At 43.6% G+C, this 25030-nt stretch overlaps 1 protein-coding gene across 1 annotated transcript; it reads right to left on the minus strand.

Moving 5' to 3' along the window:
* On the minus strand, positions 1-25017 carry Tsr1 (Tsr1 ribosome assembly factor). The gene is made up of 20 exons (XM_065449549.1): positions 24860-25017; positions 24605-24675; positions 23943-24029; positions 23718-23830; positions 23430-23508; positions 22941-23057; positions 18301-18371; positions 15563-15719; positions 14385-14543; positions 13636-13783; positions 9615-9847; positions 9151-9215; positions 8545-8637; positions 7239-7380; positions 6638-6689; positions 3881-4089; positions 2195-2297; positions 1484-1624; positions 1179-1253; positions 1-219 (listed from the first exon to the last, which is right to left on the minus strand). The coding sequence occupies exons 1-20, from the start codon at positions 24972-24974 to the stop codon at positions 26-28; spliced, it is 2424 nt and encodes an 807-aa protein (XP_065305621.1). The 5' UTR covers positions 24975-25017; the 3' UTR covers positions 1-25.
* Positions 25018-25030: the final 13 nt, after the last annotated feature.

Raw genomic sequence — 25030 nt, forward strand, 5'->3', positions numbered from 1 at the left:
TTCGAACAAACAACAAATTTACATTTTAATCCATCAGGCTGAATGCTTTGCACTCTTCACCGTCGGCCGTCGAGTCGTGCCCCTCATAGTAGGGGACAGGCTTGCCCACTTCAGGGTCGTATGTCCACTTGGGGAACATGCGTTTATATAGATGCATCAGCACTGTGTCTTGCGACTTCAGCTGGCCGTTGAAGACGCACTTCATGTGACCATGCGTACCTGCAAAGAAGAGGGTCCGATAATGCCAGCCACTCTTGTGAAAGCAAAAATGGGTTGAAACGCTAACTGCAGGAATTGTGCAACCATAATGCAACTATAGGAATGCAACTTAGGCAGTAGGCAAATGTGCATGCAGAGAAATTGGCCGACAGGTGTCCATGTAATATTTGCATGGCTGAAAGATTAGGTGGCAGCTGTCACTGCGTTTTTTCCGATTAAAGCTTGATTGACCGATGAAGTTTAACATCCCGAAGTGATACAGTGACTATGAGAGACGTCACAGTAGGGGCCCCTTGATTAATTATGATCACTTGGGTTATTAACATGCACCTACTGCTCGGTATACAAGTGTTTTTGCATTCTGCCACCAACAGATTGAATGGAAGGTTAAGAAAGGTTAGTTGTTGACAGGTTATGTTGTCCTAGTGAATTCACTTGAGTCCATGCAAAAGCACAAACGTAAACATGCAGAGAAAGATTAAATGACAGGTGCCACTGTGACATCTGACCTGCAAGTTTTATTAGTAGTAGAAGTTGAATATGGGAGATACAGTTAATTTTGTCGTTGTTCTTGCAGAATGAACACAAAGACACACATGTAGTTTACAAATACGTGCACAAAGAGTGCCTATGCATGTTATTTTTTTTCCTTCTTGCACTGATGGAATATGTCCTCAGGATAACATTCACATGAATTTCTCTGTACGTTGAATGAAACGGGAAAGTTGAGTATAATTAATGTTTCAATGTACAATGAAACGAATTCCGCAGAAATTGGCAATGTATACATGCAGCAAGATCCTGCAAAGAGAGCTTGTACAAGTATTATGAAAAACAACTTCATATTAAACTTTGTGCTTGCTCCAATTAAAAGGATGGAAAAATTTTCAGTTTTAATGCTTGAAATCAATCAATCAATAAATCAAATAAAAGACTGCAAGAAAGGATAAAGAACGTACCAAGCGGCTCCTTGATGTGCCCCCTCCTTCCATACTTTGTCTTCAGTTCCACAGGCTTGAACCACATTATATCCTCTGTTGTGAAATGAAAATGACAATAAGAAAAAAAAAATCATGCCGATATTTTCTACGTATGCCCCTCACCCAAAAAGAAAAGGAGAGAGGGAGTTTTCACTTTTCACAAGACATGACAGATTAGTTTCAAGAAGGCCACAAACTTGCACTATTGTCACAATCCAAGCACAGTACAGCAAGTATAAATACAAGTGACGTAACAAAGCCTGAAAGCTCTGCAATCAACTCACCCCTGTTGAAGAACATGTAACGGACTACGGCAGACTTGCGGTTGATCTTGAAAGGGTGGCCGCTCAGGACAGCTCGTTTGATGACCACGCGGTCTGGATTGGCACCCAGCACAGCACCCGACCCAACCAGCCTATGCTGACCTACGAAGGGTTAGTCAAATTTGTGAATGGGACGTACTTATAAGAATCCACTCCAGCCCACTGCTGGAATAAATGCATGAATAAACTGCATTGTAACTCTGTCAAACAGTGGGCACCTGAAACTCAAAATACTACACCAGTCGTTCATGTTTTGCCCCACGATGCAAACTGCTCGGTGAGTAGGTTTCATATGCAAATTTGGAGAAGGATATTTTGAAATTAGCAACAGTCTAATAATTCCTACTAAGCTGACATGCTCTGACCACTGAAAGAAGTCTTTTAATAAATACAATAATATTGCATTAATCAGCCCATAAGTAATATCTAAGGTAGAAAGTAGGGCTAGTCGGCATGAGGAGTTGCAATTATGTCACACCATTACTTACCACCATACACTTACTGACGTGCCCCCAGCGCAAATAATGTGCGTCAAATAAATTACCTGTTTATCTCTACTGAACTACATTCAAGAAGTATGGCAAGTTTTTGCTCAAACCCTTGGTACAAATTTCGTTTGGCAGTTTTTCCCCAAGTTTTCACTCAACGTTGATGCTTGGAATAAATAAATACCATTCTCGTCCTCAATGAACACCACTGCTGAGACGGGTGGGAAGACAATGGGTGCGAACATCGTTGCGACCAACACTGCGTCGCTCCGTAGGAACCTTTCATACTGCAAAGAAAGCGCATGTGGAAAAGCTATTAATACTATTGCGTACCTTTTAATACTTCATAAAAACACTTGCTTAACTGTAAGATGCACTCTGTGCAAAAATAAACCTCTACACTGTTAGTTTTATTGTCTGCATAGGAGCTTCTATTGCAGTGAAATAGGTGCCACCACAATAAGCATTCATGTGCAATTTACCGTCAACTTAATTATGGTCTTGCCTACAGGTTTCAAAAGAAAATCAAATGCATTAGTTGCCTCCATGCACGGAAAAATTAATGACCAGGATAACCTTGCAAGACATATTGGCATATTATGACATAAACATAATAGTACTAGACCATATGATATTACTATATATGTGAAGACAGCTATATGCTATAAATGAAGACGAGCAGGCTAACTTTGCAAAATGTATACACCCCTACATTAATTTCTTATCGTCTGCCCAGCTGAGTCATATGCGACTGCAGTGACAGTGGCGGCGTGCCAGTGCGAGAGCCAATTACAAATGTTAAAAAAAGCTTTCATTTTGTTAACTTGCTATTGCTCGAATGTTGCAGCAATACAGCATTTTATGGTCGTGATTGTTCACTGTAACTAGCCTGATTTTTAAAGGAAACAAAATTAAACAATTGCCTTTGTCTGCACTGCTCATAGTGCCCACATTGCAGCTCCAGCAAGAGCCTCACCCTCCAAGCAATGTAAACCAACATTGAAGGCCATGTTTCCCCATACTGCAGGCGCACGAGCCGTCCAGTGATGTCATGGCTACTGTGTTTAGGACACCATTACGGAGAAAGGCACCGACAAAGGCAACTTTGCGCTGCTTTATTTTCTTGATCAACCAGGCACATAACAGTGCTAAGTGTTATAGTAGTACTGAACATTCGGGACCATAAAATTCGATCTTGCTGTGCATACAAGACACGTACCTATGTAAAAGTGAGCGGTGAGAGAAGTATCTCTAGCCTTCATAGTGTTGCCGGCCATATATGGAATAAAGTACAGTCGACTCCTTTTGCGTCAATCTCGATTACTTTGACTTTTTGCTTAATTCGAATTCACAAGTAAGTCCCGGCAAGAACCATACATTCCTATGGAAGGAAACCTCTCGAGTCTGAACTCAAAAGGCAGTGCTTAAACAGGTCGGTACTCTTCACCGCATGGTGGTTGAGTCGGGCTTGAAAAGCAACAAGCAAAAAGACATTGCAGACTGCTTCCAGCAATAAAGCACCTGAATTCGTTCATTTTGCCATTGTTCGCTAATTCAATGTTTCAGATAATCCGACCAAATCTTGTGGTCCTGCAAAGGTTGAATTGATAGGAGTCGGCTGTATAGACAACAGCTGCTGCATATGAGAGAGGATAAGGGAGAGGATGCTTGATGTCACATGCTCAAACACATGCTCTCAACAACCTTTGTGCATGCAATGCAGAGTGTACAAATGAGGTTACTCGAACGGCAAGAAAGCAAACCCGAGGACCAAGCCTATGAGTTCGTTGCACTAATAAATGTTGGCGCATCTCGTTCTGGCACAATAGCACAGACATCAGAGTAGGGTTGAACGGAACCGCAAGCTCACTTTTTGCTTGTCCCCATTGGTGTGTGCCGAGAAGATGGGGCAGGCAGAGAAGCGGCGATAGCCAATGTGAAACACGAGCCTCTCCTTGGACTTGATGGGGTCGGTGTAGCCAGGGTGTCGCTTGATGGCCACGTTCAGCACAGACATCTTCTGCTCGTGCGACAGCAGACCAAACAGCACCAGGGGATCCCCTTGGGTCTGGAACGCATCTTTTAGCACAACAGCAGGTCAGTGACATCAGTGGAAGTGTCAGAAGGAGCTGGCATTATTCGGTGTTTTTTTCCCCTGACATGAACCTGTCACATTTTCTCATGTATGTGGTGCTGTGGATTGGTACGCAATTTTTTTTTCTTTTCTGTCACACAAGAATAAACTAAATAAAAGGCTTGTGCCCCCCAAACGCAGAGAAAAAGAAATTCTAAACAATGGCTAACATTGCTCAAATGAAGGAATTTGTAATGCTGTTGTATACAACTCTCTCGTGCCTGCATAACAAAAAAAGTCAGCATCTGAAAGTTGCAGGAGACATTAACCAATTAAAATAATGCAAAAATAGATGTTCACTGTTGCCTGCAACAGAGGCTGCTTCAGCTGTGCAAATATAGCACTTTTCTTTTTGAACTTTAGTGATAAGGAATTGACTATGGAGTTAAACATCCAAAACATGACAGGTGTCATTGAAGAAGGTTCTGGACAAATTTTGACCACTTGGGACTCTTTCCTGCACCTGATTTGTACAGAAGCGCTTTAGCATTTGGTCTTCATTGGAATGCCATCCCCATGTGGTCCGGAACCTAATGCACAACTTGAAGCTCAGCAACGGAATGCAGCAGCCCCTAAGCCACTATGGTTGTGGAGTTATACAGCACACCTTCTTCACAAGGCAAGTATGTTTCTATGTATAGGCCTGCAAAGTGCTACACGTAAGTGATACAGTAAACTTCCATTAATTCGACTCCTGTTAATATGATCCCAGCCGAAAGTCCCGGCCAGCGCCCATACATTGCTATGGACCCAAACTTTCGTTATTTTGATCCTACAACTGACCTTTGTTGGATAACTTGAACTTGACCAGTTAGCGTGCACACACCTCACGCTGATGACGACGCGAATAGCGACCACTTTAGTGGCAGCGTCTGTCTCGGCGAAGCTTATCAAACAGTGAATGCACTGAACACATATCACATATCTCGTCGAAAATGCCTATTTTTGGCCTGCTTTGGGAAAGTTTTCAAGCAGTAAGTGTAATTGACCATGTCCAATTATGACATTTACACAATTCTAAATCGAGCTTTCTTTTTTTTTTTTTTCGGGACAAATGGGTCGAAAATTGACTGCGCAGTGCAATCGGACAGGATACCGAATCTGCTGTCTCAAGACATACTACTACGTCTTGGTCGTGAGCACAAGCGATGCGCTGTGGCTGCCAGTAGCACAAATGTGTCACTGCGCTTAAGTGGTGGTAAATGGGTTCACATCTGTGATGCCTATATATCTTAATTCTCACACATATGTTAATATCTCACAATATCTTAGTTTCCCATACAAGAGTAGGGAACGATGTTACATCGAGTTACGTGATGCCATGTGGTGATACCTACATATTTCTTTCATGAGTGGCACACTAATTTCTTATGGCAAATACAAGCAGTGGGAGCTCCAGCCTTTGTAGCATTGCCTATGTACGGAACGGAGTACAGTTCAGGTGCCCACAAGGCAGTGAGGCAGTTACAGTACCTGCAGTCACACAAATAAATTTCTTTTCTACTATTCTACTACATTTTCTTTTTATGCGAAGCATATTACGAGGGCTCAACCCAGCTCCTCAGGCGCGGCGGTGACCATGAAATCACGTGACACCGTGACGTCACGACAGAGGAGAAGTGGCTTTGGCTCAACTCTTGCAAGACGGGCTGGGTGGGAATCGAACCAGGGTCTCCGGAGTGTGGGACGGAGACGCTACCACTGAGCCACGAGTACAACGCTTCAAAGCGGTACAAAAGCGCCTCTAGTGAATGCGGTGTTGCCTTAGAAACGCGCTGTTTCTAAGGCGTGCGTCTCTTGCTCAGGCGCACATTTCGTTGCCGCGCCGAACGCTGCTTTGCTCGACGCTCACCGCGTCCAATGCGGGGCGCGTAGTCGCTGCCCTGTAGCCCATTGTCTTACACCCCTTGGCGGGTCGACGGGAACGCTGTCGCGTTCCACTCTTGAAGGCGAAGAAGTAATGCATGAGTTGTTTCTTCGTCTAGCCGAACCAAATATAGCCAAGCAACAGCAGTTCACCAGGCTAAACAGTGGTTCAACAACTAAAATAAAGGCTAGTATGCTTCGCATCCTGGGCTTAACCTTACCTAAGCCACAGCCATTTTTTTTATATTGTCTGATCAATCAGTCAATCAATCCTACATTCATTTACAGCAGGGGTCTCAAAACTCATGTCAGGCACCAGGCCACAAGAAAGAGCACACAGCTTCTGATGGCCTGCCCTGCAGTGCATTTTGTAAAATGGGGTATGTTGAGCAACCAATTAAACTGCTAGAAAACAAGAAAGAGCAGTTTAAAACTGAGCAGGCCATGTATGCCACACACAAAAGCTTGAAGGGCCTCGTGCGCCCCAAATGCTGGGCATATGAGACCCCTGCTCTATAAGATCACACAGTGCTATAAAAAACAACAACATACAATCTTTTCCAAGTCTTTCTGCATGTAAAGAGGAATCGCAAGAACATGGTAAACTAGTGGAACTTTGATGCTTACCATAAACAGTTCGTGGAACATTGGCGATGTGTATGGTGACGTACCATCCAGGCTGGAAAAGTGAACAGCTTTTGTCATTTGTGAATAAAAAAATGTCTGCTTCTTTCTACTCATCACGTAGAGGCCGGTTCATTCAGAGCAAAAACAAATTTAGCTAGCTTAAAGGAAAACTCATCAAATTACTATGTACAGTGACCAGTATGACCAAAACGAAACAAAGTGGTCACCTGGCCAGCCACGTTTCTATTATGCACGAGAACGAGCTGATGCAAAAGGCTTAGTAGTGCTCATCCCGCAAACAGAAAAATGTCATCGTCAATGATGAAAGAACCAATAAAAGAACCAATCAAATTATTGTGTGCACAGGCATTTTAGCAATTCTGGCTAATTTGGCCTGAAGATTAAGTGCACTATCATACACAGCACTTCACAGATTCAGGCAATGAGTCGCTATTACGAGTTGAAAAATACAATGTGCAAGAGGTTCAGAGAGGAAGCTAAGAAATTGCATCTTTACATTCTTTCCGTACGCCATGCAAATAAATAAGACTGAATAAGTACACAAGAGGAAACGGGCAAACGTAAAAAACAGCACACCCACCATGGCACCTTCCTTTTCTTCAGACATGACCCGCTTCTTGGTCCTGGCAAAGTTCTCAAACTGGAACACGCGGGCATAGTCGAGAGGGAGGTTCTCTTTGGGATCCCAAGGGGATGAGTGAAAACTCTTCAAACCACGATACCTGCATAACACACCGGCACGGTCAGAAGCTGCAAAACTGTCCACTACATAATCCACAACATTGTGCGACTTGCAAATACAGTGAAGAGTATTTTCTATACGAACTTTTAAAGAAATAATGCAACGCAACTGTAGCGGCTATCGCCACAGAAAGCCAAGTTTGACCGCATGGTCATCAAACACATAACACTAGGGTTAGTAATGATAACTGAACTGCTTTAACACACCAAAGCCACAGTTTGACTATTGAGTACTGGGGCTGACTACTGATATACTAGGGTTCTTTAAGTGAATGACAGTGGTCTAACAAGGACTGCTGCTGGCAGAGGCATAGCCAGGAGGTGGCACCCCTGGTATGTGCCCCCTTCCCCCTACTCAAAGGTTTCAACGAGGGGACTTTGTTTTCGTCAGAGCCCTTTGTCTAAAGTCCTCTAGTTGAAATGTTAGCTCTAGCGACACTCCCTTGTTTGACCACTGTCATTTACTTCAAGCCTGAATCCTTCAGTAAACTTCAATCTTGTTAGGGTTCTTTAATGTACACGTACATCAAACTACAAGTAATTTTCTAAATTCCACAAGAACACTAAAAAAGTGGCTACTATATTCAAATTGGAATGTGGCCACATTAGCAGGGGATGAAATCGACAGACTTGCGCTTATCAGCACAACTCCATCACTTCTCAGCTATTATTACAGTGAGGTAGGCACACCAAACGACAACAACAACAAAAAGAGAGAGAGAGGGAAAAAAAAAGAAAAGCAATGGGTAATAACTTAGCATGACTAATTTGAAAGCTACTTGACTATTGTGTTTGCTAGACATCGTAAACTATGACTGGCCAATGACTGTGCAGCACATAACTACAACAGATGCAAGTAAAAAAAAAGCTAATTCAACTCTGATATTTCAGGATATAAATTACAAAAACCGATCCAATGAAATACCTCCTATCTAGAGTGCCTTAATCTGTGCAAAGACAATGGTGCAGATGGGAAACATGTATTGTTCTGTACTGGCGCTGAAAGAACAGCATGAAATTTTTAAAAACTAGCTTTCTGTCAAAGAGGAAAGAGAGAAAATGTGCTGCAGAACTTAAATGTATGGGGAAGACCTGAATAACTTGTTCTGAAATATGTAGCACATCGAGAAGTCACAAGGCCTCACCTTGCAAACCTCGTTCGCGCAGGTCGGTCGAGGGGTGTGTCGATTTCATCAGGAAACATTTGGTCCATGCGCTCCTCCCTGAATCTCACAAGACTAAACAAAAAGAAAAGAGTTCCTGTAAGGCCAACAACACTGCTTTAAACAACAAACTACAAACAATAGTTTTACATGGGGCTTGGCATAATGAAGCGATATATCAATTTATATAAGATCCAATGCTCCAAATCAACGGCTTTAAAGGCATATCAAGCTTTAAGAGGAGAAGATATGCTCTGTATCTTAAGCAACTAAATAACATAGTCCTTGTCACCAAAAATTAAACCTGAACCCTCTTTTAGGGCTCTAACAAAGCTACATGCCCAGTGTGGCATCGTGGAGTACAATTTATTATGTCCGCTATGTTACAACCAATACAGCTGCCTAAGTATGGCACAAAAGATGACCAAGTGAGTTAAAGTTCAACATATCACCCTGAAGATGTCCAATGTTAACAACTCTTATTAATATACATTAGTGTCAATGAATTTTCGAAGAAGATGCCTCATGAGAAAGGGGAAAGAAGACATAATAATAATAGCAAGAAAGTGGCAGAGAAGTCTCTCTTACCTAGCTTTTTCCTCTTCTAAGTCAAGATGGTTGTCATAGCCCTCCTTTCCTCCGGCAATGGAGATCTGAAATAGACTCTACTTCATGTAGAATGCCATGAGCAATTGTACTGTCAATAATGAGCGGCTAAGACCCACTGCATCCATTCAAGGCAGCCAGGACAATAAAGAAATAGTCCAATATGGCGCAAAAGGTTCCTTTTTAGCAACAAAGAAAATTTTAAAATGCCTGTAGCATAAAGCAATTAGACATGAACTAGGCATGAATTAGGCATGAAGAAATTAGGCAGAAGGGTTAGGGCATGAACTGGCACGATCTTTCAGATGTTTTTGTCTGACAGAAAGAAACAGCTGAAAGCTTCTGTAAGTTTCTGCCTTACCTTTCTTGTACATATATTTGTTTATGTTGTGGTGCATCTCTCCTTCAGCAGTTACGGAGCATGCAGAGTGGAGTCCCTAACATACCGATTCAGTGTCGTCAGCAATAGTTGCATTGTCAGTGTCTGACACTTCCTCGTCATCCCTGTCCATTGGTTCAAAGCCTCCAGCTCCCTCCTCTTCATCCCCGCTTTCCGAGCCAGAGTCGGACCCCTCTCCACTACTGTCTGCATCCACGATCCAGCAGGCCTGGTACTCGGATGTGCCCTTGGGAACCTTCTTTACCACTTTCTTTCTCGACTCTGCCTCGGACTGTGTGGCTGGAGGATGAGGGATTGCAGTCACATAACGAGGAAGAAAGAGCATGCGTAGGCATTGGGCTTGAAGCAAAAATGACATTATGTTCTTAGCCATGCAGTTTGCACTACAGTCAAACCCACTTATAATGATAATGGTTTTAACAACATATCGGATATCACAATGAGTAGCTGACGCAACATAAATTTTTGTTTGTGTTCTATGGTTAAATAAACCGCTTACTGCAATGTTTCCATGCTGCATTATTGGCTATAACAAATAAATCTGGCTACTGGGTGTGTGCGCTAAAAGACGTAAAGATGTAAAGACTCAAAGAGGTAAAGCCCTGCCCAGAAAGCATCCTACAACAAAAATTTCAAGAAAGAGATTGACAGCATTACTTGAAAGTTGTAATTTCAAGGAATAAATAAATGAAAAAAAAAGAAGACAAAAACCAGCAGAAGCACTAAAGAATATGTGAGTGGTATTTTTGAATGAGTATGTAATGCTGCCACAAGTTTAATGCAAAAGGGAACTATCGATAACCCTCATGACAAACAAAAATCAATGCAGTTGCCGTTCAGACTACTTATAACATAACTGCCTATGTATATACAGTGAAAGACTGGATCTCGTAACTACCTATAGTGTTTTATAACTCCTATCTCCCTGCCTTCAGAAGAGAATGTTCAACATTTAGAATGCAGCTGTGCAAAAATGAACCAAGCTATTGTGCAGCTGCTGCGAGATCCGGTAGATCAGCTATGCTCCATCCCACTAACTGAGAGAAAGCTTTACGGAAGGATTAGCAATGCACAATGGGTGAGCATTCCTCATTTCTTAGAACATGGAACGGGCTTTCATTACCAACAGGTTCACAGGATCCTTAGCCTTCACTGCACTGCACAGATTTATTGGTTATGGAGCACAAGCAGCTGCAGAAGTGCTGTCACATGAAATCTGTGCAGAAGAGGTGTTTACCAACAATGGTGTGTTCTGCAGTAAGCCATCTCGCCAACAATTTTTCAGGTGCAAGCAGCAACAGAGTATTACGGATTATTTTCACAAATAAAATGATGACAAGCTCAAGTATTGTTTCTGCCCTTTCCTTTCAATTTGAACCACTGAATTTGACCAATTTTCCTGATTCCGTCAGGGCCAAATTAATGGATACGGACTGCACTGGTCCCAAAGACACAAAAGCAGTCCGTCAATACTGATGCTGTAGAGACTAGCATTCTTTAAAGCTAGATTCACACGAGAGGATGGATTGCTGATTTAGTCCGTCGACGGCCGTGACATGACTGAGCTGCAACCAATCGCGGTGCCAGCAGCCTGTCTGTGGCGTTTTCATGAGTGGCATGGTTTGACAGCATTCAGCTATGCCATGTTCATCCGCTAGCTGAATCGGCAGTCCACCCCATCATGTGAATCTGGCTTAAGAGATGGCAGCACGGTTGCTGAAGAGGCCGCCCTATTGCTCTCGTCGCACAAAGCAGTGATACTATAATGGGTGCCTAAGGATCCTCTGCACAAGTTCCATGAAGATATTTTTATGCTTCGTACAGCTGTTTCTCTTACTGAAGCCACTTCTTTTATGGCTCAATAACAAGGCTGAATAAAACCGTACGCATTCAACAGACACTACCCACACCTCTTTCATCAACAGAGTGACAGAAGCAAGCACTGATGAACCACTAAGAGATAAAACACAATTCAAGAATCCTTTGGATATTGTTTCATTTATGCCTCTACAACAAGCACATTTCAAGTTCACATTTAGCTGTAGCATAGATGTGTTACATCTAGCCTGCAGCCATAGTTACAACTGCAGCTGACAAAAATTCCTGCAAGGCAGAATAATACTACAATGAATCAAATAAAATCAAATTATCCAGCATAATGTTAGAGATGCCACACGGACTGTAAGCAATGCCATAGGTGGGGACTACAGATGTCATTTCAACCACCTGCGGTTCTTTAATGTACACCTAAGTATACAACCATTTTTTCATTATACCCTCATTGGAATGCAGCCACAGTGATCGTGAGTCGAAATCATGACTTTGTGCTCAACAGCTGGATGCCGTAGCCACTCAGCTGCTGTGGCAGTTAAAGGGACCCTGAAATGCTTTTGACGATTTTCTACAAATGTACCGAGTCGTTAGAGTAGGTCCTTCTGATAATTAATTGACACATCTAAGTGCTCTGCGTAAAGCGTGTAATTTATTATAAGGTTTTAAAAATGCACACCGCTGCCAATCGCAGCGCACTGCTCGGCGGAATTTTAAGCCGCCCCTACCCATATGATTGAAATCACCCATATGACGTGAGTGGGGCGAGCTATCCGATTGGCTGACCAGGGTGCGTGATCGATAATTTTTCCAACTTTATGGTAAACAAATGATCTTCGTAATAGTTGGAATGTTAGTTAATTTGTTTTTATAAAAAGAAAGTAGCATAAAGAGAATGTACAAGAACAATTTTTTAGTACACTTAAGCACTTCCGGCACACAGCAAGTGTCGTCTGCTTGTGTTACAACGTACTCCATTTTGATGAGAGCTCCGCGGTCAGAGTTGGTCTCAGTCTTTTCGCGAGCACTATGATTCGACTTTGTTGCCTTGTGGACTGCAAAAGTAGCGACTGGCAATATGTCAAGCTGCGACATCGTGTCCCTCTGCAAGGCAGCGTACGAGCGAACTGGCTGCTGCGCATCGGACTGCCGCTATACGATCGGCGCCAGGATTTGTGTGTTTGTGGCCGTCACTTTACAACAGAAGATTACTAACGCAATAGCGTTTCGCGAGTCCCGTATTAGGACAAACATAAGCACAAGGGGACAGGGCCTGGCCGCTTGACTGTGCTGTAGCGGGATGAGCCGAGATGAGCACAAGGGCAAATGTGAATGGTCTGCACGGTGCAGCCACCTGGTGGCATAGAGCTCAACCATACACAGTAGCAGCAACGAAGCGTATTCTTCTTTGCTGCTGGTGCGTATTTTTCGCAGGAGTGTAATCATCAGCACGTTGTTTTTATAAATGTTTAAAATGTTTTACACTTGGTTAGAGCAATATTAGCGCTTTGTTTGACTGGTTAAGCGCTGCGCCAACAAGTGTCTGGACCGTGCAGACCGATCAGGCCGCTCACGTACGTCTATGCCAAAGTTCCTTCATCAGCTTGAGTTTATGCTTCCAGTCATTTGCCGAAATGACCAACTTGCCTGTGGTTAACGGAATACCAGACACGTTCGGCGCTATGACAGAATGCTCGCAACGCACGCTGCTTCGATAGCTCTCGCTTGGGGTCGACAGCCAAGCGGCTAGCGGAGAGGTTTCGCGCAGGCGGGGGCGGGCTCCAAAACAACCGGAAGTGGATGATGTGACGTCGCATCCTGACACAGGACCAGTGAAGGCGGAGCTTAGCCCCGCTCGCTCGGCGAACGAGTTGAGGAGGAAAATCGTGGCTGGGGAGGAGCGTAACTTCTAATTGCTTGTAGCTCCATTAACACGTAACGCTTCACTTAAATTGTGGTGCGAATATTCTACTTAAGCTGTACCCTACGCGTCTACAAAATTTGTCCGAACCGTTTCAGGGGCCCTTTAATATAATGGTGACATGATCTTGAATTGCAGCTCGAAGTGACACAGACAGAGACTAGAAGCAGACAGGACACAGACAGTCTCTGTCTGTGTCAGTTCGTGCTACCAATTCAAGATCATGTTACTGTACCAACTCGCCCAACTTTCTATCCTTTTGCAATATAATGGTGGTTGAACACAACGTATCAGCACACTTCTACTTAGCACTCACATTCGGCTTCTGCCAGCTCTTCAGGCGTTGGCCAAGTCTGCTCAGCGTCCATGTCATCCGGCACGTTTTCGGACTGTAACGACTCTTGCTTGAGAGGGTCAGCCTTTTCGAGCAGCTTGGGGGTCAGGTCTGTCATTTCCACCGACTTCTGCAAAGATCAGTTTGAGCATCATTTTATTCTACCACATTGGGACGCTGCTACCACTCTACCCAGACAAAATTCTGAACAAAAGTACTGTTACAAGCCAAACTAGGAGACCCCCACCCCCCTCCAGGATCATTGCAAAGTGCAACTTGATGTAGCACTTGATGTAACAGTTAACGTTAATTCTTGTTTAATATGTCGTTATTTGCCTGAAGTAGATCTTCAAAAATAAACGATGGGATCTTTGCTAGCTGATGCAAAAATTGATGTCGAAACTGCAAGGGGGGGGAGTGGTGTTACTTGGGTACAAGAGCATAAATGTGCAAGGCACAAAATTGCCTGTAAAATAAAGTGCAACAGGAGCAAGTGCATCAACACTAAAACTTTTCACAGACACCTTAACATTAAGGAAACACATTTGTATAATAAGAAATAAGTATATTTACAGAGAAGAGGCAAGAAGTGAAACAATTTGAAAAGTCGCATATCTATTCTGCTCTGTGCAAGTCATAGGATACTTTGTCAAGTATGCAGTAACTGCCTGACTTAATGCTGAAAGTGGAGCGACCACAGTTAAAAGGCCGATGCTAGTAGTGTCACTTACAGAAGTGTCCCGAGACTTCAGGATGAGCCCATGAGGGTCGTCAGGAGCATCAATCTGTGTCATCTGGAAGTCTCCGTGTCCCGGGATGTGTATGAGCGAGTTCACGCTGAGTGGCTTTCCCCTGATGTAACCGGAAACCTTGAGTGTTCCCACTAGGTTCTGAAACGTAAGATTTGCAGGAGTAACTCGCCATACTTTTCGCAGCTATAGGTTTTGATGTAAAGGGACATTAAAGATAAATAGCCATCACATTTGAATTACAATTCAACCCCTCAAGTAACACTCTTGTGCTTGGGCCACAGTTTCACTTAATAGGTGAAGATATGTTATACAGGGATAGGAAAATATCAGACAACTAATGAAGTAAGAGTTGTAGTTTTATCAACCATATGAAATGTAGTTTACATTTCCTTATTACCATATTCATTAGAATATAGGCCGACCCCTTTTTCAAGAATGTTACTCAAAATTAACTGCTGACTTATATTCACGACCAAAGAATTTAGATTTACATTTGTGAACAACGTTTACAAAAGCACTAAGCTAACTGAGAATTCCTCCATCATGCCTGCCAGATCTGTTAGCAGAGATTATCCAGACTGGCTTTAAGAAATGCTACATATCTAACGCACTTGACAGCATTGAGGACACTGTCATTTGGGGTACTGAGGACACCTGCAACATATCTGATGAGGACGACTTCTCTGGAGTTTCTGATGAGGTTTAGTAGCCAAGATTCAGCTAAATAAAGGTGTGTCATGCTCAAAGATCTTCATTTTCTAAAAAGATATACGTCAATCTGTATTCTAAGTATTATTTTTTAATTTGTCAGCAGGTTAAATATATGGGTGCTGACCTATATTCGTGTATGACCAATCTTTGAGTAAATATGGTAATTAAATTAACTAGCCTGGTGCCCCATGGCCACAGGTAAATATGAACAGATTTTAGTCAATGACCGTGGACCCTTGTCCAATCAATAGGATAGGATAGGATGTTAATTAATCAACAATAGGATATTAATCAATAGGATCTCATCATGCTTTGACTCCACACAGGCAACGACAATGGCAGAATTTTGCCTGGAGAGTCGCTACAATCACTATCGCAATAAATATCAGGCACAAAATTTTCGCACACAAAATTAAATGGCCCACATTAAGAGCACTTTTATTTACCTGGCCTTCGTGGGGGCAGAATTCTACGCTCTCTGCAAGCATGTGTGGCCGTGAATCTCTGTAGTTTATCGGTCGCCGTTTCTGATCAGCGATCTGTCTCAGCAGCAGCAGCCCGTCTTCCTTTTTGTCCACAGCACGAAGCTTCTCTCCAGGAAACCTACGACAGACAAAAGGCCGCAACTGGTGCATAATTGACGGGTACCAAGGAGGATTGCAACTGCTAGAAGGAACCCTTACAGGAGTGATAAATGGTTCCATGGTTGTTTCTTCTCTATGAGCATAATAACACATACCAGACAGCTTAAGTTAATAGTATCAGGGCTTCGAAAACTAGGGCGCTAAGCCCATACTGAAAAAAAAAAAAAAGAAGTGCTTTGCTTTTCTGTGAACCAGAACTTAAACATTACTGTAATGTAAGGTATGTAAGATACCCACCCACCCATATCACCGCCATCATCCCTTCTCTATAGGTATTGGCAACTGCGATGTTTCGCTTAGAAACGGCATTACAGTGAGCCGACAATTAAGTGCAGATGTCACCTCAGAGCATAATAACAGGCAAAGCGGCAGAAACAATTGCAGTAGCAATGTGATTTCCTGTAGTGACCAGAATAGATAAAAAGGAAAACACATGGACACCTACGCATCTATCAAAGAACTTTCTGGATGATCCACGAACCCTACAGCTCAATGAAGCAAAGCTGAGTGCCTACTTGGACTGTCGCCTTGGTTATCGCCTATTGTTTAACGACATAAGCGCTGTGAAACAGATAGGTGAATATACCTATCACAATGAATTGGTGGCAATAGCTGTGAATGGCGACGTGCTATGACCTGCGAGGAGATTTGCTGGTACTACCACAATAGGATACTGAGTGCATGGCAGCATTTTAACATGGCACACAAGTACTGTGGGGAAGCTGCCATTGTGGTCACCTACTGCTCTCGATCATGTGCAAAAAAAAAATTGTGGGGTTTTACGTGCCAAAACCACTTTCTGATTATGAGGCACACCGTAGTGGAGGACTCCGGAAATTTCGACCACCTGGGGTTCTTTAACGTGCACCTAAATCTAAGTACACGGGTGTTTTCCCATTTCGCCCCCCTCGAAATGCGGCCGCCGTGGCCGAGATTCGATCCCACGACCTCGTGCTCAGCAGCCCAACACCATAGCCACTGAGTAACCACGGCGGGTTCGATCATGTGTGCTTTGCGCATTTTATTGTTTACATTGTATCTACCAGCAAGATAAACATATCCTAAGATCACAGTTTGGCACCGTACTGAATGCTGGAGCCGAAAGATGGCATTTTCCGGGAACACATTAACCGGTAAGAAGTGTACGTGTATTGGGTCATTCTGTGCATTCTCGATTGCGAACAGGGCCGCTGGGAAATAATAAAAAACGGGATCGTATCAACAAGGTTCCACTGTACACTCAACCTTGGAGGCCGCTTGTTTTGGAATGCTGCACTGCTCGTCCATTGAGTGGCCATTTCCCAGTAACAGGTCTCACATATGCTTTGCTGTGAAACAATGTGCCTTTATTAGTGGCGCGAGAACATGTATATTACGACAACTGCACTTTTACTGTTTAAGACATTCAAAGTTCAGAAAATTTCTAAATGCATTTGGAACATGTTTTAGGTGTGAAGTTGCAGTAGAATTATGTTGTTTTCTTGAATGGTGCTTGCTAGCTCGATTAGTGCACTTTCGCAACTGTACTGACGTTATTGTGCAGTCAGCGGTGGGCGGCACTGCAGAATCTAACACGACACAAACCAGAATGAAGCCGCTTGTGCCACTTCATAACTAATAGACGATAAACCAAGTGCGCCGTCGTTTCCAGTTGCAGGAGGCAGAAAGTGAGCATCATGTTTCGCTCTGGCGGCATAGTGGCATCGTATTCCGGCACTGCCCATAAGGTCGATTTCATTTCAGTTTCCCATCACAATCTTAAGACGACAACACATGTCTCAGGTCACTCAAGCCCCAGCAACTGGGCGCATGCCTCATGCCACAATGATTCTGGCCAAGTAGGCATGTCAAAACTTCCCAACAGAATGCTCCGCCCCAAAAATCTGCTGATCCAGGCTGAATTAGGAGCACCAACGTAAGCGTGCCGAAGCTGCTAAAATGACAATGTGCGTTTCAGGCTGTACAGGACCCACCAGACGAGCGTGTGTCGGTGTCATGTGCTGCAATGCTTCACATTGCGCATATTTCATCTACAGTTTGCCAAATTTTGTAATAACCTCGAATCTGATATTTTCCCGGTTATGACATATTTTTTCTTGAATTTTTTTCGAGAACATATAAATGAGGTTCTATTGTATATGTACACCTCAATCTCCGAGGCCATGCGCATTCTTATGTTGGAGCAGTATGGCACGCTGCATTCATGAAGCCTATGAGCAAAAACTGTATGATTTTAAGTACAGTGGACACTCTTAATACAGAACTTCAAGAAATCAGGGTAACTGGTTCCATTTATCAAGAGTTTCATTTACTGAGTGACATTGCAGAGAGCACAGCATGAATACAAAACCAACCAACCACTGTACCGTTATTCTTAAAATGACACAGTGCTCGCTCAGTTTTTGTCTGACTCTTGTGTCAAGGCACAGAGATGACTCTGAAATTTTAACTTGCATCTATCTCTTTACGTGGCATCAAAGGAAAGAACAGTGTCTATGCTAAGGCACCAGTACATCAGCTGCTTACAAGAGTGTGCTTACCTAGACTCCAACGCTTTGGTGACTTGCTTTCTTGCTTCTGCCCTCTGCTTCTGCGGCAGCGCCTCAAGCCCCTGTGAAAACACAAAGAAAGAAGGTTACTTATTGTAGTTACTTAACTATAGCATGTATCTTTTTTTCCACGAGTATTTACTCAAATATAAGGCTGAGCCAAATGAATATTGTAAATTTGTAACAAAAAAGCAAAAGATGGCATCAGTAGTCTGTAAGTTGGCAGACATATCCCTGGTAGTATGATGGACGTTCACTACGTGGCAGCACCATTCACATGCAGAAACACCACCACACGAACCATATAAAGATGGCCACCCCACTACTAACATGCACCAAGGAGGAACAGCGCTCTGCTTCTGGTTTCTGCAGAGTGAAACTTTTCAAAATTCATTGCAGAACGAAGGTCCAGCACGGTGACGCCATGTGTGTCACAACAGTAAATCTACGAATGAAGTCACAAGTTTGAAAATGGTGTGATGTCCGCGGCCAATGCTCCTCATGCAAGTCTGCCATCGCGTTGCAACTCCAGAAAAAAACAATGTGGCCGCTCAAGCCATTGTGATTGAAAACCACCAAGCGAAACTGGATGACTTTGCAGCAAGTGTAAATGTCAGTCATGGTCTAGCAAACCATATTGTGCATGATGTGCTCAAATTTCACAAAATGTCTGCTACATGAGTGCCCCAGCAGCTGCTTCCTGAATTTTACAGCGATGTGTTGATGCTTTTGATCAACTTCTGCAACACGTTGAACAAGAAGGTGATGTCTTCCTTGCAAGGATCGTCACCGGGGGCGAAACCTGGGTCCACTATTGCCAACCAGAAACAAAGTGAGCGAGTAAATAATTACGCCATTTCATATCACCCATGTCATCAGCAAGGAAGGTTATGCTGACCCTCTTTTGGAATGAAAACAGGCATCACCCTGAAGCACTACATTCCGTGAGGAACCACTATCACTAGGAACTCGTACTGTGACCTCATAAAAAATCAATTATGACCTGCAATCAAATCAAAATGATGCGAATCGCTACAGAAGGTGTCCTTCTGCAACACGGCCGCATACAGCCCGTGCAACAGCTGTGACAATAACAGACCTGAAGCTTGAGTGCTTTCCACATCCACTACATTCACACAGTGCACAAGTGGTTGCGCACACTCGCAAACTAGTTCTTTCTTACCGTAATTCAGGCACTTTGTAAATGCTGGCAAACGTGCATTGAGTATGGGGAGATTATGTTGAAAAGTAATACAGATTTGGGCCTGCATGTGTACAATAAATAGATAAAAAAATACATTTAAGGTTTTTGTTTAACTCAACTTCGTAGAACAGGAGGGTTACATTCAAGTGTGAGATAGTGACAAGCTATTTCATTGGCAGCAGAAATTTTTGTAAGCCAATCCACACGTTGCATACAGCTGTCGGAGCTGTAATAGTTTTCTGCCCCCTCCATATGTTCGGTGGCTTTCTTATGTCTGCAAGGCGTTTAAGAAATGGGCTACCTGAAATGCCATAGATGGCACCGAAGATGATATGCTCAGGGTTGTTCATGGCGATAAGGAGGCCTCAGACAGAGATAATAAGTAATACCTGGTGCACTGTAGCTTGGATGCGATAAGTTTTCTGTTTCAAGGTGGCAACAAATAGTCGCTACCCTTTCTTTTCCTTAGCATGAAGAAATGGAGCAAACAATCAAGAACAAGGCAGAGACAAACAAGAAAGCATGGAACTTCTTGTGTGTCTCTGCCCTGTCCTTGTTAATGCGCTGCTTCACCAACATGGTATGTTAATCACCAACTCGCCCAACTTTCCACACCACTGAAGGACCTTGCATTCTTACATATCTAGCTGTGAAGATATTACAATCTAGGGCCTGCTAGAAGCCAGTAAATACAGTACTTTAGGCAACTTTCTCTCTGGCAGAATAGGTGAGTACATTAAAAAGAGCATGTGCATACAAGAAAAGGATGTGCTGTCAAGTGCTCCATGCAAAATGGCAAAAGAGTTAGCCCAAAAAGAAAGCTCAGAAGTCATAGACCCGAGTACATGACTTCTGAGCTTTCGAGGTGAGCTTACATCTGAGATGCAACATGCGCATTGTCGCTCAGGGTGTCTGCGTAAATAGTGACAGAAAAAAGAGACTCTAAACTACAAATTCCATGCGAATTTCTTTAAACCAGACCAGTTTCATTGTCAGCATCAGTTTACTTCAAGTCCAGTGAAGGATAAGGGTACGTCCCACAGTCATCCAGCTAGTATCTCTATCTTGCATCAGATGAGCCCATCCAGCAAGTTTCCTGATTTTATCACTCAATCGAATATTCTGCTGCCTCTGAATACATTTTCCTTTCTTTGGCAAGTTGGCAAGATAAGTTTACCAGCATCATGCACTCAACAACTTAGATGACATTCTGCAGGTAGCAGCATAGGGTATAATACATTCATACAACAAATGCTGCTGTCAGAATTAAAAAAAAAAATTGCAGGTTGTTTAACAGCTAAGGTGTCCTAGTACATTATATGATGCACAAAACATGACCATTACAACCACAGTGTGAATTGAACCTAAGATTGCAGCTCGATGCTGCTGTTATGAAAAGACATGAACTGTAAAATCAAAGTTAGGAATTGTGGTGTCTAATACCTGCAGAGTGTGATTTGAGGGATGCGATAGTGAAGGGCTAATTAAACTGCGGGGTTTAGCTTCTGAAAACTCCACAGTGGGCTATGACGGACACCATTAGGTAAAGGGCTCAGGATTGATTTTAGCCACCTGGGGTTCGTTTTTGCATTTCAGCTATATCAAAATGCAGCCACCACCACCACCACCACATATTGAACCTACTATCTCGTGCTAAGCAGCAGAGCCTCACCGCTGCTGAATCACAATAGCGGACTAAAACCAAATTGGTCACACTAAGTATAGCCAGAGAAGATTTTTTTCAGTTATGTAAGATGCTTGCTAGTTCTATATCATTTAAATATATCTTGCCTATATGTAGTATTAAGCACCAGCAAAATTGTACTAGGGACCAGCTGCCATACACCCAAGATCTTCCCTGTAGATGTTGATTTGCCCAGAGGCATTGAGGTATTCTCGATGCCATGACAAAAACAAATGGAGCATGCTTACACAGTAGACACCTCTCAAAAAGAACCTCAACGAGCCTTGCAAATCTTTTCATATGATCGGAACTGCGAAAAGTCTCTTGGAAGTTAAGCAACGGTCCTCGCATTGTTCAGCTCATAAAAGAATTTGGAGTAACAGCATCAACTTTAAATGGAGCTCATGGTAATAATTTAGAGCTTAATTTGTTTTGTGAATATAATGTGCTCTCGCGGCACTAATTTTCTTTTAGGCGTCAGCTCATGTTTGGCTAGAACATGCTGACCTTTATTTTAGGTGCCTTTAATACCAATAGTGGTTTTTCATACAGGCTATAGACCAGGGGTGGCCAAACTGCGGCTCCTCTAGCAGTTGTACCCTCTCCCCCATATTTCTGCCTCTAAAGACCAGCTTCTTTTATTTGTGTTCCACAAGGAAGATGCCCCACGTCAAGGATGTGTGCCAGAAACTTCTGCCAATGTTTGGATCCACCGAGGTACTGCTCTGAGGCACTCTTCTCAACAACGAAAGCAGTGAAGTCAAAATAGCACACAACCCTTACAAACATCTAGCTGAGCTGCTCTGGACTGGAACCACGTCATTTGAGCCAAACTTCCAACCTTGCTTGCTGGGGAAGCACAATGCAGAGGCAGATTGAGCAATTGCTGCCTGAGTGGCATTCACTGGGACTACCAGCTTTGTTGGATGAACTAAAGAAAATCTCCATGCCCGCATTTTTACTGTGACTCTTGGCTAAAGAGATTATTTTTTTTTGTCTCTCTACAAATGCCGATGTCGGAGATTCATGATGGGCCTCTGATAAGCATGCTTCTGTCAAACGGCATTTCTGTTGCCGAGGTCATAGCTTCTTTTGGTTATTTCTGAATACTATACAACTAAATTACAAAAACAATATTAATGATCCGTGCACAAATTATGACTGCGGGCACAACTACTGAAGTTCTGTTTAGCAATCATCATCATCATGAACCTATTTTTGATGTCGACTGCAGGATGAAGGCCTCTCCCAGCAATCTCCGATTACCCCTGCCCTGCGCCAACTGATTCCAACTTGCGCCTGCGGATTTCCTCACTTCATCACCCCATCTAGTTTTCTGCCATCCTGGACTGCGTTTCCCTTCTCTTGGCACCCATTCTGCAACTCTAATGGTCCAACGGCATTACGTGGCCTGCCAGGTCTATTTTTTCTCGCTTAACGTCAATAAAAGTATTGGCTACCCCTGTTTGCTCTCTGATCCGCATCGCTCTCTTCCTGTCTCTTAACATTACGGCTAACGTTTTTCGTTCCATTACTCTTTGCGTAGTCCTTGACGTGTTCTAGGGCTTCCTTGTCAACCTCCAAGTTTCTGCCCCATATGTTGGCACCAGTAGAATGCAGTGATAGTACACCTTTCTTTTCAACGATAGTGGTAAGCTCCCATTCAGGACCTGGCAATGCCTGCCGTATGCACTCCGTAAGCAGTCATTCTACATGCTTAAAATATATAGCTTCAGCACTGACCTGTACAACATGGACTGCAGATGGCAATCCCTGGGCAAACAGGATTGACAGCATCGTGTCACCCACATCATCGTAACCACCGTCAAGGGAGTACAGGAGCACTGTTGAGTCAGCAACCTAGAATTGTGAGCAAATACAGAGGAGTAAACACAACAGTGCTAATATATTCCTACATCTAAGTAATGTGAAGCTTTCTTCAGTGGGCAACAATGTGACCCATATACAATTGTGTGTCAAGGGATTGGGCCCAGTCGTGTAACATTCGAGAAAGCTGCGAACCAACTGTTGTTGCCAACCAGGCAGTAAAGTCACACTGAGTAGTAATGCTCTCAGGAAACTGCACCTGAACTGTAGCACTACACTCCATATCATAGTGAAACTGTCATGACGTGACTGCCACAAGACAGTTTATGCTAAGGTAAAAACTGCCCTGCAAAATAACAATGAAAACAATGCTCTGCGATCACGACATGGAGATGAGTGACTCACCTTAGCAGCGTCGAGTGTTGCGTACACATCCCCTGGCCTTGGGATCACAAAGGAGTATCTTCTCTTAAATCGTGGCAGACTGAAGGAAAAAAGAAGGACCCTTAAAATAACTTCATGGAATACAACTCGGAAGTGACATGCATGATTGCTTCTGCACAGTAATGTGTGTCAGCTGGGAACTTCAATGTAGCACTCAAATGATAACTGTTAAAGAAAGGTAAGGCAGTCATTTATCCTGATGAACTCCCTCTCTCAAAGCGCACTGACGCAGAAAGACACGATCCCTACCTGATATGGCAGTATCCCTGGCTGCTCTCGCTGATGACCGCTTCCTCGTCACAACTTTTCACGAGTTCGAGAAACTTCGCTGGGTCCTCGTTCGCGTGCAGCGGGATGATCGCCTTTGGAGAAGAGCGAAGCGTGTACTTAAACACTTAATTCCAAAAAAGAAAGAAAAAAAAACGGCGTAAGTTGTGAACAGCCAGCTACGAACAGCTGCCTCACAATCCTTACTGTAAGGAAAGGGGGTACTCCGCTTCCTCCAAGCGACCTTTTCCTTTCGGTTGCCTCCTCTCGTTTCAGCTTTCTGAGTTGCTGAATCTGCGATCGGGGTAATACGTAGTTAACGAGCAGTCAAAAGCACTACTGGTGGCCGCTTTACAGAAGGCAAGATCCGACTGCTAATTCATCTAGATGCTGAAAAAACCCGCGAAAACATATGTTTGCAAGCAGTTGTCACGATCGGGAGCTCAAGATTTCGCCATCTAGGTTATGAGGGAGTCACACGGCCACTTTCGATTGCGGACAAATTACTCGACTGCGATTTCCTCTCTTTCCCAGCTTGTGGAGCGAATTGCGATCGAGAAATTCGATCCCGATAGGACTCGAGCGTGATCGAAAGTGTACCGTGTGACACGCGTATAAGATAACGCTTCTGTTGCGAGCAATGGGCTTGGAAAGGTGTCATCGCGCACAGCTGTCACCGGCTAAATCTGTCGTTCTGCCGATGACAAATTCGTCAGGTGTGCCCGCATTTTTATTTCACTGTGGCACGTGAGTATCCTAACAAAAAAGTACGACCTGTAGCAGCACAGCCTGTCGAAGTCGCCTGAAAGGCGCTCCAAGACACTAGGGGACAGCGTGAATAGCGACACAAACTACAACTTGGCACTTACTTGATTCTTCCTCTCTTGCCTCTTCAGCTCGTGCTTGTTTTTGCGCGTGATAGCTTTGAGGCTAACCTTTCCTAACGTGAAAAAACAGCAACATCAGAACGACGAATAACTGCATGTATCTGCAACGAAATAAGCACTTCCCAAGGCAAGCCGCACAGCAATGCTACATGAAAGCACATGGCCATACACGCAACTGAGCGCAACAAACACACTGACGCGCCCGTCGCAAGGATTGAGCAGAGTCTGACGGCTTACCCCTACTCAGAGATTCCAGCGATCGGTTGCTTCTGTGACGACCATGTTTATGTGCCTTATTTTGCTGTTTGAAGGCGCCTGGCCTGTGTGCGACATTTTCGCTGGGCAGCGCCATGTTTGCCCCGAAACCTGCCGCAACTGATTCAGCGCTTCGGCCTCAGTGCGCGCTGT

The sequence above is a fragment of the Dermacentor albipictus genome, chromosome 5 (genome assembly GCF_038994185.2).
Source record: "Dermacentor albipictus isolate Rhodes 1998 colony chromosome 5, USDA_Dalb.pri_finalv2, whole genome shotgun sequence".
NCBI lineage: Eukaryota > Metazoa > Arthropoda > Arachnida > Ixodida > Ixodidae > Dermacentor > Dermacentor albipictus.